Source organism: Ruditapes philippinarum, unplaced genomic scaffold, assembly GCF_026571515.1.
Source record: "Ruditapes philippinarum isolate M1 unplaced genomic scaffold, ASM2657151v2 ctg594_1_1_1_1, whole genome shotgun sequence".
Taxonomy (NCBI): Eukaryota; Metazoa; Mollusca; class Bivalvia; order Venerida; family Veneridae; genus Ruditapes; species Ruditapes philippinarum.
This window is the reverse complement of record NW_026852561.1, coordinates 35624-52478: the sequence shown is the minus strand read 5'-3', so window position 1 is coordinate 52478 and position 16855 is coordinate 35624. Positions and strand designations below refer to the sequence as shown.

General features: G+C 31.7%; 1 protein-coding gene across 2 annotated transcripts in view; it reads right to left on the bottom strand.

The window, feature by feature from the left end:
• Positions 1–1378: 1378 nt before the first annotated feature.
• LOC132716954 (uncharacterized) overlaps positions 1379–16855 on the bottom strand; it is a 35578-nt gene continuing 20101 nt past the window's right edge. For both annotated transcript variants that reach the window (XM_060700301.1, XM_060700307.1), the window contains 2 exons: positions 2195–4861; positions 1379–1478 (listed from right to left, as the gene is read on the bottom strand). In XM_060700301.1, the coding sequence (XP_060556284.1) occupies positions 2520–4861 (2342 nt within the window). In that variant the 3' untranslated portion in view covers positions 1379–1478; positions 2195–2519. The remainder of the gene's footprint in view (positions 1479–2194; positions 4862–16855) is intronic.

Sequence of the window (16855 nt, the reverse complement as noted above, 5' to 3'; positions counted from 1 at the left end):
AGTATATTATGTACAAAACAGTTTTTCTATGTACAAAGTTTCAAGCAAACAAAATTATCTTTTTGTCGCCAGTAATGATCTTTACAGATAAACAGAATTGATTGAACAAAAAAAATACAGTTATATGACTGTGTATAAACGGTTGTTTGCTATATAACCATCATCCATCAACTCTGGTTATATAAACTTACTTCCGTTTATTAAGGTCATATAACCTTTCGCAATTTTAGCTGTTTCTGTAGATTCATCATACTGTTTCTGAAGATTCATCATATGCAAATAACCTAAAAACGCAAATAAGGATATCATCATTTGTAAACAAAAGTATATTATGTACAAAACAGTTTTCTATGTACAAAGTTTCAAGCAAAGCTAACTTTTTGTCACCAGCAATGGTCTGTATAGAAAAAAAAACGGATTGACTGAAATAAGCAAAATTTCTTCTGATATGAAATCATGATCAAATGGAAGTTTAAATTCTCTGCAATACATTTATAGGCCTATATTCATATGTGTTTTGTTTAAATAAGGAAATATCTTTATAATTTATACAAAATTTCTGATAAAAGTTTTCATTGTTCTCGAATTTCTTCAACATTTGAATAAGAAACTATGTTTATTTTATTAGAAAACTTTGGTTTGAATTTTCTACAGTAATAAATGTAACTTTCTATTAAACACTTTTTTTAACATAAAATAAGAAATTTTCAACAGCGGTCCTGATTTAGATAAAAAAGTTAAAGAAAAAAAACGTTTTTAGAAAATAGCTCCATGTTCATTGTACTTCAACAGTTTGTTTAAAGTTTTTACTTTGTGTGTTTGAGTATTTTCCACTAACTATGTTGGACACTCTTTCTGTACTGGTCTGACACTGTCACATATGATGCATTTAAGCTGTTTTTTTCTGAAAAAAAAAAAATAAATGAAACACTATTTCAAGCTTTAAAAGTTAGTGTGTAGGGAACAGATGCACAATGTTTCTTTCATTACAATTAAGTTTTGTTTGATATTTTAATTCACAGCAACATAGACACTATCAAAATTAGGCTACTAATGCTTCTAAAAGCAAAAAAATAATTATTCTCATGAAGTAAATATTTCACACACAAGATGGCACACCGTCTGTAAACAAGAAATATCTCAGTTATATTTCACTTTAAAAACGTTTATATGTACAGCTGCATTGAATTAAAATCGGGAGTTACTGGTTCAAAAACAAGACTTATTTACGCTGCTATTTGCATTGTTAGAATATGATAATAATTACGCATATAAAACAAAATGAAGACAAAAAACTTAAATTGTTTACCAAGCATCTTTAAATTATATAAAAAATAAAACGACAGAAAAATGATAATAATATTTCTAAATGCCTTACCATAACATGAAAGATGACGATACGGTTCTTTGAGTTTAGTTGACAGCAATATTTCGTGTGAAAGGTCCAAATAAAAATCCAACGGATTGATTCAAGGCCGCTGAAACGAGAAATAATTAATGCATTTATCACAAGTCATGCATTTATCTCATTAAACATTTTTTCTCTACAAATCATTTAAATCATTTAATGTGTAGTAAGTACGGGATGGCGGGGGGCGGGGGGGGGGGTTTATTTACATGCACGTAGAAATACACCCTACACCAATGCCTACATGAGATGGCCATTTTAAAACGGCATTATATCTATATCCAACAGCGATCAGAGAATATTAAAACATTCAAACAAATTATACAACAATGTATTTGGAAAATGTAAAACAGTGTAAGGAAAAAACACAGAAATATGCTTCTAATTTATTTACGTGAATACACGGCTGTATTGAAAGCACTGCTAATTTCAAGTAGAAATAAAAACTTCAGCTTAATAATGTGTATTAAGAAAGAATTTATTCTTTAATAACCAGTCTATTTCAGAAATTAATAAAGAATAATTAATGAAATAAATTCAATTAAACTGTATTTAAATTTAGAAACGAAATAATGAGGCTTTAATTTATATTTTTCTCATGCCCACGCTTGTTTTCTTTATAAAATAAGCTTTATACTTTTTCATTAATTATTTCTGTATGACAACTCAAATGAGATCCTATTTAAACTTTCATGATAAAAATGCAAATGTCTAAAATTAATTAAATTCTCGAACGTTCTATATCGTTTTTTTTTAGAAAACATATACAAAAAAATAATCTCTTACCTGTGAAACATTTCCAATTTTCCATATCCTAACGTTATTATGAAGATTCAATCCATTATCCTTTAAACAAAACACATGTAAATATCTCCGCCATTAAAAACTTGATAAATGTTGCTATTAATGTTAACAATTTTATTTTAATTTACATGAAATGTAATTGATTGTAACGTAAATGACTTATTAACTATACTATAAATGTCCACAAACTATAACGGTAAGTTTTAAAAGACGCCATTTTGTTTTTCAAAGTTTCCATTTTAAACTGTTTTTCCTATAGAAATTATGAAGTCCTTTCTTCAACTTATTTTACAATTTTTTTATTTGTCTATTCTGTGCTTGGTTTTATTGTTTTGAACACAAACCTCAACCCGCCAATGTCTAGTTTACATGAAAATTTTGTGAACATATTTACTTTAACTGACTGCGGCAGATTTTCAAGCACGGTAATAAAATTCTGTAAACTTCCTGCAGGCATTTCTATCCCTTCCAACTCCGCATGTTTGATTTTCAACATGTCACGTGACAGTAACAATGATCTTTCATTTACATTGATGTTCTTCAACGTAACATTAACTAATGACGGTGTTGTTATATTTAATTGTAGCCTCCCAGGTAACCACTGCAAGTGTAACTTTGATAGCGTAGAATGTTGAGACAAGTCCAAGTCCAAGTTCAATCCCTTGCAATCACGGCAGCCATGTTCTTTACAGTGTAACTGCTCCAATGTTAACTCTTTCAATGATTTTTGACCGGAGATAAAATTGAAAATTGTTTCCAGTATTTTGTGAGATAACGTTAAACTTTCAATATGTAAAAATTGTAAGTTTTGTAGTCGCGCCAAAATTGCACTCACATTTTCTTCATCATTTGTCCATGTACAATAGAACAAAGATACGGCCTGCAAACTGGGAAACAATATCCGATTTATCTCAGCCTCCTCCTCGTCACCACAATACCAAAGTTGCTGTATATCACTGAGATCTGTGAGAGAGAATGAATCTATAATTTCACTTCTGGAATTATTGAATGTGCGTATACTAAGTGATTTTACGTTGGCTTTATTTTGTTTTAACAAACGTTGTAACTGCTCACTGTGCACGGTGCTGTCGTTAATGAAGAAATCTTGTAAACATAATTGAATATTTTCACTTTCAGGCATTTCTTGTAAACACGACATGAACATTGTCTGTATGTTATACAATGGAGTATAGTAAACAAACGTGAAACCTGTCAAAGTTCTATAGCGGCGTGTTTCCTCGTCTTCATTTATCACAGACATGAAATAATTTGATAATTTAAACATCCGGTCAGCATTTAGCCCACTTATAAATTCACAAATGTTTGACATGTCCAGAATGTCTTGATTACTTTTACGTTTAAGTTTCGGATCGTTTTCTTGAAAACTTAAAAATATAGCTGCAAAGAATTCCTGAATTGTCTTGTGAGAAAACCAAACTTTACTTAACTTTTTATATGGTGCATTGGATGTACTTTCTGACAACATTCCTGTGGCAAGAGTGAAATTCATCTCGTCTGTTGAAAGATATTCCCTAGCAATTGATCCATCAAATACGAGCGTGTTTTCTTTTGTTTCATTGAATAATGTATAATAAGCTAATTTCCCTATATGCATCAGGAGTGGGATGTTTTGCTTACACTTCTCGTATTCAGCAAAGCTGTCTAAGCATTGTGATAGGATGCCACTGGACGGAATTTTTTTTGATTGTTTAAGCTTCCCGTGGATCTTAATCGTTCTAGATAGAAGAAATTCGACTATTTTTATATAGAGATCACATTTTGAATTTCCTATATCAAAACCTTTACACCATAAACAAATTGTATATATTAAAAGTAGAGGTACAACAACAAGCTCGACGTTTTGTCTCTTCTTGATTGTTTCTTTGAACTCTCTGACGTCACTGTCTAATGCATTCTTATTCGGAGGAGACTTCCATTCTTGTATCATCCTTTGTATAAGTTTATCCGCCGATTTGCTACTAAGTCCTGTAAGTTCTACCTTTTTTCCTAACTGACATGAATCTAGTTCCAAAACTCCTAACTTCCATTGTCGTGTGGTTGTCAGTACTGTACACTTTTCTCGGTCATTCCTATGGGGGATTGATGGTTTCGCCGATCTTTTACATTCATTATCGGGATGTGTCCATTCGTCTAGTCCATCAAGAATAACGAGGCATTTCTCATGTTTCAAAATTTTAAGCAGGTCATCTTTGGAAAGCGGTTCTTCCACGCCCAACTCTGGAACAATCTTTTCAAAAATGAGCTCATCTATAGAGCATACATTGCCCGCATCTCGCAAAAACACCAGGAATATGAAATCAAATTCTTGCATACAGTCTATATCATCCTTTAAAAATAACCTAAAGTTTTTGTCTGGACAATGAGCTTGATACCACACGTTTGCCAGATACTTTGAAAAAACAGTTTTTCCAAGTCCAGCATCAGCAAGTACATAAATTTCTCTTTTTTTAGTTTTAAACATCTCCGATAAGGATTTAACTGGTCGTTTTACATCATTTGAGTCAATTGAGCTCAATTCTGGTCTGATACAGAAAGAAGCCAACGGAGTGTCCTTCTCTTCAAAAAGAGGTGACAGGAAAATGTGGCTGTGTCTCTTTCTGTAGAATGTAATCAAACTATCTCTTAGATCTGGAATATATAATAAAAAAATGTCATCAAGAATTTGACATAATTAAAAGAAAAGATGATAAATGGAAAATGTGTGAATATTTCTTAAAAAAAATGTAATTACATGTTTTGGAATAACAAGCAATAATCATTGTGAATGAAATGTAAACTTACTTATAATATAAATAACACTGTCACGTGGATTCGAACCGTATTTTAATTAGACAATAATGATTTAACATACTTAATCAATTAAGCATGTGCAACATCCAGTAATAACCTATTTTTAGTTTCGTTTTTTATAGTTTATGAATAGAAAAAAACAACAACAACAAAAAATTATCATTTCGTTAAAAACACAAAAATGAAGATCATTCAATAAGCTTATCACAAGTTAAGGCTGTTTTTTTTAAAGTTATTTTCAATACATTTAATTTAATTTATTTATTTAAATTTTGATAATATCAAAGTATGCTCTTATTCTTTGTATTAATAAATCCTGGATATTATTAACCAGTATTGACCTGCAGGTACCCAGAAATCGCTGTTCATATTGATACATTTACAAAATGCTTGAAGACTTTTTGCTTGTCAATCATTTAAGGGAATAAGTCAAAAGTCTTTTTATAGCCCTTAATATTAAACTATGCTGGTGGAATAAACACAATAATGTCCGCATTTTCATTTTGAACAAGTTACAGGGACTTAATATACAATTTTTATGATGTTTTGTTTTTATTTGCCATTATAACAGTGAATTAATTTGTTCTTCACGAAATGTTCTTCACGTATGTATATTTTACTGACATAAAGAGGGCAATATCAGATTTAGTAGCTCCCCCGAAAACCACTGTAATACAAATTCCGAAATTAGCGGCTTTTAAAACAATAAACGTAAGAAGCAACTATGATCGAATGGGTAGGATACGAACAATAACAATGTGTGTTACTGTGATAAAGCCAAGAAGGAAAATTCTATGTAATTCAGCAGTTCTAAATATACTTAAAATAATTAATAACTATTTCTACATGCTTTACAAGTGGCCCTTTGGATGGATCGACCATAGGAGCATAATTTGTAAACACATAAAAATTCTACTTGTATAGAGTCTCTTATAATAATCATATGTTTCGGCACCTTCATATACTGTGAGATATGTTAAATCAGAGGAGGAAAATTATTCGCTGAATTCTTTTTTATCACTGCTTCATATGTATACAGCTTCATATGTATACAGCAGGGAAATGCCATTATGGTATTTGGGGTCAGACCCAGACCACAGGGGTCGCGGTCTGTCTCCAGAGCTTACCAATAGTCAATGTCCCGGACAGTGATATTTACGGCCAACTTCGGGTCAAAATTCCCCTCTTATATATAATATCTGTTCCTGAAAAAAGTTCTCCCCCACTACAAAAAATGGGAAAAAAGAAGAAAATAGAGATACTTTTTTTTCACGAGAGGGACACTGTGGTTTGAAAACAAAATGGTATTGCTCCACAGTTTACATATCTATGTTGACTGTAAATATATATATACTTGTCACATAATACTTTGCATATGTATTGAAATAGAGTTACTGTATGGTTGGGGGAAATTAAAGATAGTTATGATTCTTGTATGTTGCATTTCCTCTTAATGTGGTTGACCATAGATGAAGTTTTATTGAATTACTCTGTAATAAGTCCAGAAAGAGTTTTGTTTTTTAAGCATTGCATTTTCTCTTATTGCGCTTGACAATTGCATGAAGTTACATAAAATTCTAATCATTAGTTTTTAAGTCATGCACCGAACAAGGAAAAGGAACAAAGGGCAATATTTCTACAAATACTGAAGATGGAGTTATGGTTATTGTACACTGCACCTACTCTCAATGTGCATGGCCTTTGCATGCAGTAGTATTGATATTCAACCACTAGTTTTCAAGTTAGGCACTGGACAAAAAAAGTAACAAATGGCATTTAATATAATTAGTCCAAATAGAGTAATGGTTCTTGTGCTCACTGCCCTGGACCATTGTATGAAATTTCACTGAATTCCAACCATTAATTTTCAAGTTATGCACCAGACAATAAAAGCAACAAAGGGCAAACACTCTTAAATGAGTCAAAAAAGAGTTTTTCTTTCTGTGCACTGCGCTTTTTCGCAATTTACTTGACCATTGTATGAAATTGTATTGAATTCCAACTAGTAGTTTTCAAGTTATGCTCTGGACAAGAAAAAAAAACAATGCAAAAGTAACAAAAGGCAGTTACTCTGTAATTACTTTAGATAGAGTTATGGTGCTTGTGCACTGCACTTCCTCTTTTTGTGCTTGAAAACTGTATGAAATTAATTTGAATTCCAACCAGTAGTTTTCAAATTATGCTCCTGACAAGGAAAAGTAACAAAGGGCAATAACTCTGTAATAAATGAAGATATAATTATAGTTCTTGTGCGCTGCACTTCCTCTCAATGTGCTTGACCATTGTGTGAAGTTGTATCAAATTCCAACTATAAGTCTTCAAGTTATGCCCCTGACAAGGAAAATGCAACGGACAGCTGGACCGAACGACAAACCAACCGACCGACCACCGAGTGACTCCTATATTACCCTCCCAAAACTTCGTTTCGGGGGTATTAACATGTTGAAAAGACAACTTTTTTAAGTCCCCCACAATTTCTCTGAAAGTGAAAAAAGCACTGAATAAAATAACCGGACCGAAGTGTTTAACAATTCTACGTACCTACACATATTGATCCGGCATAAAAGAGGAAATATGAAAGGGAAAATTATTTCCCAACTCCCAGATGATTTAGACCACTGATTTTTGCGCCGAGCGCATTTGCCCACGTATAACCCGTTACCGATATAAATTACAAATGCGTCTACAGTTTTTTGTTGAATAAAAAAGAAATATGTAAATTCACTCAATGGTTAAGTTCTAAATAATAAAGACATGAAAACACAACAAATTCTTACCAAAATATTTATAAAAATGAAAGAAGCGTCAAGTTCCTGTCGTCTGTTTTTTCGTTATGCACTCACTGAACTGCAATCATCACATTTTAATATCTATTCGATATAAAGAGGCGACAAATGTCATTAGTTCTGTTTAAAGATTGTAACTCACGAATTGCGCGACAATACCTTTAAATGAAGGGAAAAAACGCTTAAAGACAACGCAACAGTGTAAAAACTAACCGACAGTAAATAAAACCATGTCGAATTCCACACTTTCCGCTGATTGCGGCATTTGGGTCATTATGCAATTGTTTTTCTCGTAAGCGACGTTGGGCTTTCTCCTTGAAATATGCGTGCGATTAAACTACACAATGACAAGTTGATATACAGTGCTTTATATATATTTTACACTTGAAACCTGTTAAACAAATAAATCTCTGGGGAAAACACGAAGCAGGGAATTTCAAAGACACAATATGTAAAGATATTTTTTCGTATTCAAAATCTATCTGTTTAATACAAAAGATGTATTTAAAGTGTTAAGTTATTTATTGTTTGGAAATATTGAACTATTTGTGTAAGAATCATCTTACTAGTGTCAGTTTCAACATGAAGGTTGTAGATTCTTAGCGTGATATCTTTAATGCTGTTCTGTATATTTAAAGATATGATTATTTTTATTCATTTATTATTCGTTTTTATTATTTTTTACGAAACTATGTGGTTGTGAATGCGAATCGTTTATAGTACGCCTTTAAATAATCATATATATATATATATATATATATATATATATATATATATATATATATATATATATATATATATATATATATATATATATATATATATATATATATATATATATACATATTTAAACATTTATCAAGGCTATGACCTCTCAATAATTACACGCCGATATTGTCATAGTTTGTTCCATATATCATCTAAAAATGAGTTTTGCTTCATTGATTTATTCAGCGTTGACGTTATTTCAAGGGATCTTGCCCCTGACTTCCCTCTTCAACCCCACCCCCCCAAAAAAAAAAATGTCACAAATTCTCGATTCCTCGGATAGAGAGGTTGATACCTTAGCAACATGGCTGCCGCTTCATTTAATATCTAATTCGACGTAAAAGAAAACAGAAAAGAATGCGTTTTATGAAAATGAAGACGCATACAAGGGTATGTCAATTGTGAAATTTCCAAAAGCGTTAATTATGACATTTATGAATTGGCCGTGTTGAAAGAGTATTTAGACAATTTGTATTTCGTTTAAGAACACTTTGTCTGAATTAAATTTATCTAAACTCACTCGCAAGAAGATAACTGGATATAATACAATCGCACTATTTTTCAAATTAGATCTCTCTTCAAAAACATTGAGTGAAGCTTAAAAGCGTTCACAATTTGACAACAGACATTCTAGGCATTTATGTTCGTAACTGAAAGATGGAAATGCTTCAGAAAAGATCCCGTCGTGGCAGAGATCTAAACTCGCAACCTCCCGGTTAACCAGCGACAGGACAACCGAGTGAAAATTCGCAGTTGTCAGGGCTTGTTGTAAAAAAAGGTAGGTATGCATTCAATCGCAACACACATTCTCTCTACAAAGAGATTATCATTAATGATGACGGCTTATTTATTTTTAAGTCTGCGACCATTTCGTTATATATATCTGAAACCATTAAGTGTTATTAATACCACGAGACAGGCATCCGAAATAAGCCCAAATAACCCATTATCTTGTATTTTTATAACTTTGTAAATGAATTAAACTTCGTAACTGAAGGATACTGGTTGCTTGGATCAACTCGATACCAGCCGTGTTTAAGCAAAAATGAATACGACAACAACAACAACAACAACAGCAACAAAATTAATCAATCAAACATATATAAATATATATTGAAATTCTTAATTTTTAAAGAAATAACTTTTGGACAACTATTTTTAAAAATTCTTATTAATTGTATATAGCTGAAAAAAAATCATTTCAATTAAACTCGCAATATCAATTTAACGCATGTTATTCATACACAACTACCGCCATTTAAGATTTGACAAATTACGGATACATACAGATGGATATAATTCCCCTAAAACTACCGCGTTCAGTTGTATGGGCTATTCGAAATCAAAGGGAGCAACATTTATCACTTTTAATAATTATATATTTTTTTTCGAAACACAGAGAATGTAATAGAGGTAGAACGCCCACTCTGTGCTGAAATCGTGAATTCACGACATTGAAATTGGGTCCTTTTTAAAGTTGAATGTTCCCGCAGGTCTTTCGTTTCATCTAAACATGTGGTTTATTCATTACAAAAAATGAGATGGAAAGAAACCAGTCACAATTAAACAAGATATTAGATACAGCGGAATTTATTTGTTAATGTCATGATAGAATCGAAGTACGTAGATAGATAGATAGATAGATAGATAGATAGATTTATTTCGGCATAAAGGTAAACATGTTACATGATAAACAAACACAATGTAGATTAAAACAATTACAAATAAATGAATAAATAAATGAATAAATAAATAAATGAATAAATACTATATTATGTAAACCATGACATGTTCCCAAAACCAAGGATAACACAAAAAGAGCAAGCTCTTGGTGGCATGACATAGAGAGGTATTTCATAAAGGAAAAAAAATATCACAAATCATAAGATAAATCACATTAATGAAGGATATTATTTAAAACTTTCCTTCATTTAAAATTATCACAATTTAAGATGTAAGGTAATGTAAATAAAAAGTCAGTATCACATTAAGAAATAATTGTGTGCATATTAAGAAAAGATTACATTAAAAATCTTTTATCACAGTTGTTATGAGTATGTAAGGAAAAGAACATGCCATAGATTACACTATTCAAAAAAAGATAAAGTTTTTAAAGTCTTAATAAAAAATTTAAAACAAATTTCAAAAAATGAAACAGTAAACCTGAGCCGAATAATAATTCAATAAAAAAATGAAAACATAAAAATTTCTTGCAAAATTTTTTAAGAAAAACACTTAAATGCTACTTAATAAAAGACTTTTGATGGCTACCTTAAAACGATGAAATTTGTTAATTTCAGTTATACAAGTTGGAAGACTGTTTAGCACCAATAAAACTAAAAGACTTTGACCCGGAACCTTTAACCTAAGGAAGACAATAACCTCCTTTTTTGCTCAGTCTGGTGCAATAAGAATGCATAGATTCCTGAGAAACAAAATAATCACTTAAGTACTCTGGGGCCATTTGGTTTTTAACCTTAAAAACGTGACATAACATGATTTGTTCAACTCTTTTACAAACTGGTAACCAATTAAGGGATTTAAAATGGGAAGGGCCAATATGAACTCTGGAATCAAGGTTTAGAACAAATCTCATCATTTTATTTTGTGTTGTCTGTAATTTATTTTTCAAGACCTGAGTTAAACCATTATACCAGACACAGCAGGCATAGTCAAAGTTGCACAGAATTAAGGAATTGACAAGCAGTTTTTTGGTATGTTGTGTAAGGAAATCGTTCTTACGGTAAAGGAACTTTAACCTGGCGTTAGCCTTCTGAATTTCTGAATCTGCCATGTAACCAAAGGACAGGTTCTGATCAATAGTTACTCCAAGATATTTGGTGGATGTGGATGCTTCTATTGCAGTGCCATTACAATTTATGTTTAATTTGGAATGTGACCTGAGTTTCTGTTTAGACCCAAACACAATGGACTCAGTTTTACCTAAGTGCAAGTGCAACGATAACCTATTATCAATTAACCATTGACTTACTGAGGACAAATCTTCAGATACAGAAATTTCCACCTCAGATAAATCTTTTCCAGAAACAAGTATTCGAGAGTCATCAGCATATAGCAATAATATATTTTTCACTACTGCTGACATGTCATTGACACAAATTAAAAAGAGGAGGAGCCTAAGGATTGAACCCTGGGGAACACCACATGTTATTCTTAAAGTGGAAGAAAAACTACCTGACACATCAACAAGCTGTTGCCTCTCAGAAAGATATGACCTAAACCACCTTATGATGTCATCCCCAAGACCAGAAGCTTGAAGCTTCATTAAGAGAATGGAATGGTCAACAGTGTCAAAGGCTTTCTGTAAGTCTAACAGAGCCATACCTACTACATTACCCTTATCAATTTCATGCCTAATGTAGTCTGCATGTAAATTAGATATGTATCAGTGGAGAAACCATTTCTAAAACCAGATTGGAATTTATACAACAGCTTTTTTTCTTTAAAATATGTTTCAACTTGGTCATAAACTAACTTTCCAAGTATCTTGGAAACTACATTTAAAATTGACACAGGCCTGTAGTTGCCTACAGAAAGTTTATCATTCTTTTTAAAAAAGGGGACAACTCTAGCAGTCTTAAGATCATCAGGAACTACATCTTGAATAAGAGACAAGTTTACAATGTGGGTTATAGGACCTACAATTATAGGTGACCCATTCCTGACAAAACAGTAAGGTATACCTTCAAAGCCAGTAGCTTTTCTAGCACTTAGTGAATTTAAGTATTTAAAAAGTTTGCTTTCCCACAAAAGAGAAAAAGAAAAACCATTAGGATAAACACCTCTTTCAGCATAAAATGAGTTTATCTGTTTACACAAATCTGTTTACACATTTAGGAAGTTTTTCAACAAGTTGACAAGCAACAGTTGTATAGAAATTGTTAAAAGTCTCAGCAATAAGTGTCTTGTCAAAACAAACCTTTTCATCAATTTTTTAAACAAATATTAGAACTAGATGAAGAAGATCCTTTCTTAGATGGCAGCCCAAGATTTTTGAGAGATTTCCATAAAGATTTAGAATCATTTTTGTTCTCCTCAAGTTGACTAGTAAAATAACTTGATTTTGCAGAGTGAACTAAATACTGCACCTTATTTCTGAGACCTTGAAACAAATTAAAATTGTCCAATGTTCTGTTACTTTTATAAATTTTAAAAGCTGTATCTCTATCACTGATAGCCTGAAGTATATCAGAGTCAATCCAAGGTTCTGTTCTTTGTTTCAACCTAGTTTGTTTCACTGGAGCAATATTGTTTATTACTGATAAGAAAATTTCTTTAAACCTGTCCCATGCTTCATTCACATTATCACTCAGTAATACCGGATTCCAATCAGTAGATAATAGACTAGCTTGAAAGTCTTCCTTATTATACTTTTTTAAAGATCTTAGAGTAACATTATTGTGAGAACCAATAAAAGGTTTAGAGAGCTTCCTTGTACAGTAAATCATGTTTTGATCACCAAATGAAGTATTTATAACACCTGATTGAGAAATTTATCATGGTCAGATACTAAAATTAAATCAATAGTTGTTGAACTTGTAGAACAAATTCTTGTAGGTTCACTTATTAACTGATTAAAATGAGATATGAATAAATGATTTAAAACACTTTAAAAGAGGATAAGACTTGTCACTAGACACATCTGTATTAAAATCACCAAGTAATAATGTTTCATATTCTAAAAAGTCATTGTTAATTGAGCACGTGTAATATATTCCCGTAATTGATTTTATCTCTAAGCCTTAAAGGAACTACACTAAGCTGTAAAGGAACTACAGACAAAATACATAAAATTTGCATAGTTTTTTGCATAAATCAATGTGGGCACTAAAAACAGAAAGATTGAGAAGTATACTCGGACAAAAATATAACCGTTTTTTTGTGCTTTTCTTAGTCTGATTTGTATGAAAGCATTTTTCAAATTTGCGTTATTTTTATCAAGGGGATGGAATTAGACCGGACCCGTTGTAGTCTAGAAAGTAGCTCTTTTGAAATTTAAAGTGGTCATATTTAAGTCTCTAGCTTGATTGGTCATAATTAAAGTGTATTTATAGCATCCGCTTAGTTTTTTTGTGTTATATGGTGACTTTAAAAGTTGTGTTTTGTGTATTCTCTAGGACCTCATTTGTTTGCAGAAGGATTAAAGATTGTATTTCCTACCACTAGTCAAGAGTTTTTTAAGTGGTGAATTTAAACAGTGTTACAACAGAATGAAGATTTCTGAAAAAAAGTAGATGGCTAACACATTCTACTTCGGGCATCATTTGACTTAGATAGTGTTGATGTTTAAAGTTGAAGACTATATAATTCAAGAAGAACAGTGGAATCCAAAATAAAGCCTCCTACCGGTATGTGACCGATTTACTATAGAATAAAGAGTACGAAAATTCACTGGGCCAAGACCATTCATTCTTGAAAAAACGGAGTGATCGAAGAATAAATGTTTTCAGCTATCAAACACATTTTTTTGTGAACATTCAGCACATTTTTGTGAACATTAATTTAATAAGCCGTACCTATGTGCTCTAAAGACTCTTTCAACAAAATACATCGCTTATTCATGTTTGGCAAGTGTTATTTATATTTATCTTTCATAGGATTAGAAGGTGACTTTGTTTTAGTGTGCTTTCTGTCTGCACATTTTGTTTTAAAGCCAAACTTCTGTTAAAAATATACATATATTAGAATACGAAATATATTTAGTTTCTGCAGTGACTGCACATTGGATTGAATATAAATATACATGTAATGTTCAATGAATGAACAAAGTTGCACGATATTTGAGGTGAAGAACAAAGCTTATGCAGGGGCCCTCTCGTCCCCCAAAGTATGGAATGCTGTTCTCGTCTTATTTATCGTTTTCAAATTAAATATCATCAAATCAAAAAATTATCATGTGAGTTTGGGCACATTTTGACTGCAGATAACTCTTTAATGTGCCATGTTTACACTTGAGTGCGTGTAGAAGGTAAACAGCGACTTTAACATAGCTATGGAGGCCGTAAAAGTCGCCACGTACATCTTATCAAGAATATAAGGAAGGACAGTTCTAATTTCATGTACTGATACAGTGAAATTTAGAAGACTATCTCAATCAACATGTGTTTTCTTTTTAGTAAAATAGTTGTGGTGTGCGTGTGTGTGTGAAAAAAACTTCTTAGCTCAAGACACAGCTTCATACTGAAGACTGTGAATTATGTGTGACATGCCTAATTTAACGAAGGATCCGTTAGACACACATGACGGTGCATATTGGCCTACTGTATGTTTTCACTGATTGTGGAAGATCGTTTTGTGTATAGTTTTAAGCCCATATGTATGTGAAAAATGTAGTATGATATTAAGCAGGGAAATGCATTTTCATTTGGAAATCCTCCACACAAAATTCGCAATTTTGATAGTCAATGACTGTTAAAAAATATACTCACTTTTTGAAACAGTCTAAAATCCGCCATTTTTCGTACTGCACCTTTTCATCTCACTTAAAAATAATCGATCCGTTATACGTTCGACCCCCATGTTTTTTGTAGATTTGTTGCCACAACGAATAAGATATTTAACGAAACATTTAAACAAACAACAATATCATTGTTTACAGTTATAAACATGATTTATTAAGATTAACGTTCTTGTTAAAAAAGCAGCTAATATCAGAGTTTATCGCGCGGTTTGGTAATTTTTTTTTTTTTGTTCTTTCCAACTCATTATATTCAGTACACGTTCAATGAGGATTTAAAAATGTATTGATTTATATGACATAAAGGAAACAACTTAAGTAAGTTTTGTTTGCACCTGATATATATTAGTTCAGTTTTTACGTGTTTTTAAACGTTTTAATCAGTTTTTCAAAATGTACTTTGGTGCTTTGAGACACAGCCTTTATAAATATTTTTCTGTAAAGCAGTGCTCGTAATTGTTAGCTCGACTATTCGATAATAATAAGTAGAGCTATCCTAGTCACCAGAGCGTCGTCTTCGGCGTAACTACTTAAGTTAAAGTGTGTGTACCACCTCAAAAAATTTTAAAGTCCATTGACATATGGCTTTGGAACTTTGAACACTTGTTCACCATCATGATCTAAACGTGTAGGCAGGAGGTGGTAACTATATCAGACATTCTTACAGAATTATTCATCTTTTTTTACTTAGAATTTATGTTTATGTAACTCTATCAAGCATGCTCCATTTTACTTAGACTTTAGATTAAAATTTGTGTATCATTTCAAATATTTTCAAAGTCTCTTGACATATGGCTTTGACACTTTACACATCTGTTTACCATCATGCCCCCTGGACCTGTAAACAGGAGAGAGTCTCTCAAAAAAATTTTCATGATTGGAGGGTTTAAATGTTGTGGATGATCAGCAGTGAAGTGCGGCAGTAACTACAAAAGATCGGTGGCGACATTTCAACTTCTTGAATTCCTGATTTAATATTCGTGAATTCACAATCTTAACTCGTGAATTCACGTATCCAATGAACGAAATTCACGATGACAGCTTCATGAATTAATGATTTTAATTCATGAATTAACTATTTCAACTACATAAATTCTCGATTACAGCTTTACAAATACATGATTTCAACTTAATGAATTTACGATTTTAACTTCACAAATTTAACTCCATGAATGCATAGTTTCGAATTCGCGAATTCACGATTTTACTTCAAAAATAAATTCATGATTCTAACTTCGTGAATTCACATTTTTATTTAAAAAAATTCACGACTATAACTTCACGAATTCACGATTTTATTATAAAAAATCCACGACTCTAACTTAACGAATTCAACTTCATGATTTTGAAATCGTAAAGTATAAAGCATGACTTTATGACGTTGAAAAAAAATCATCAGAGCAGACCGACCAAGCAATAAATGTTTGCATTCCCACATTAATCAAACACACAAAAAACATAAACAATAATTACAACAACGACCCCTAAAAGGATTTATTTACGTTAAGTTTTATTTGTTCTTTAAACGACATAATTAAATTAAATAAAGAATAAATAGAGATAGTTCTGCTTTTTACTTACTTCACTTTTTTGAAGCCCTCTGAAAATACTTTTTATTTTGTTCCATCAGTTGCTTTTCCATTCATCCATTCAGGACAATTGTATTTTATACATTGGCCCACATGTACGTGTTACATTGAAGGTTTAACGGCAATAGTTGTATAAACAAATTTGCAAGTCATTTCAATTACAAATATTTTTTTTTAATTATGGTTAAGTCTGCACTCTCGGTGCAATGAT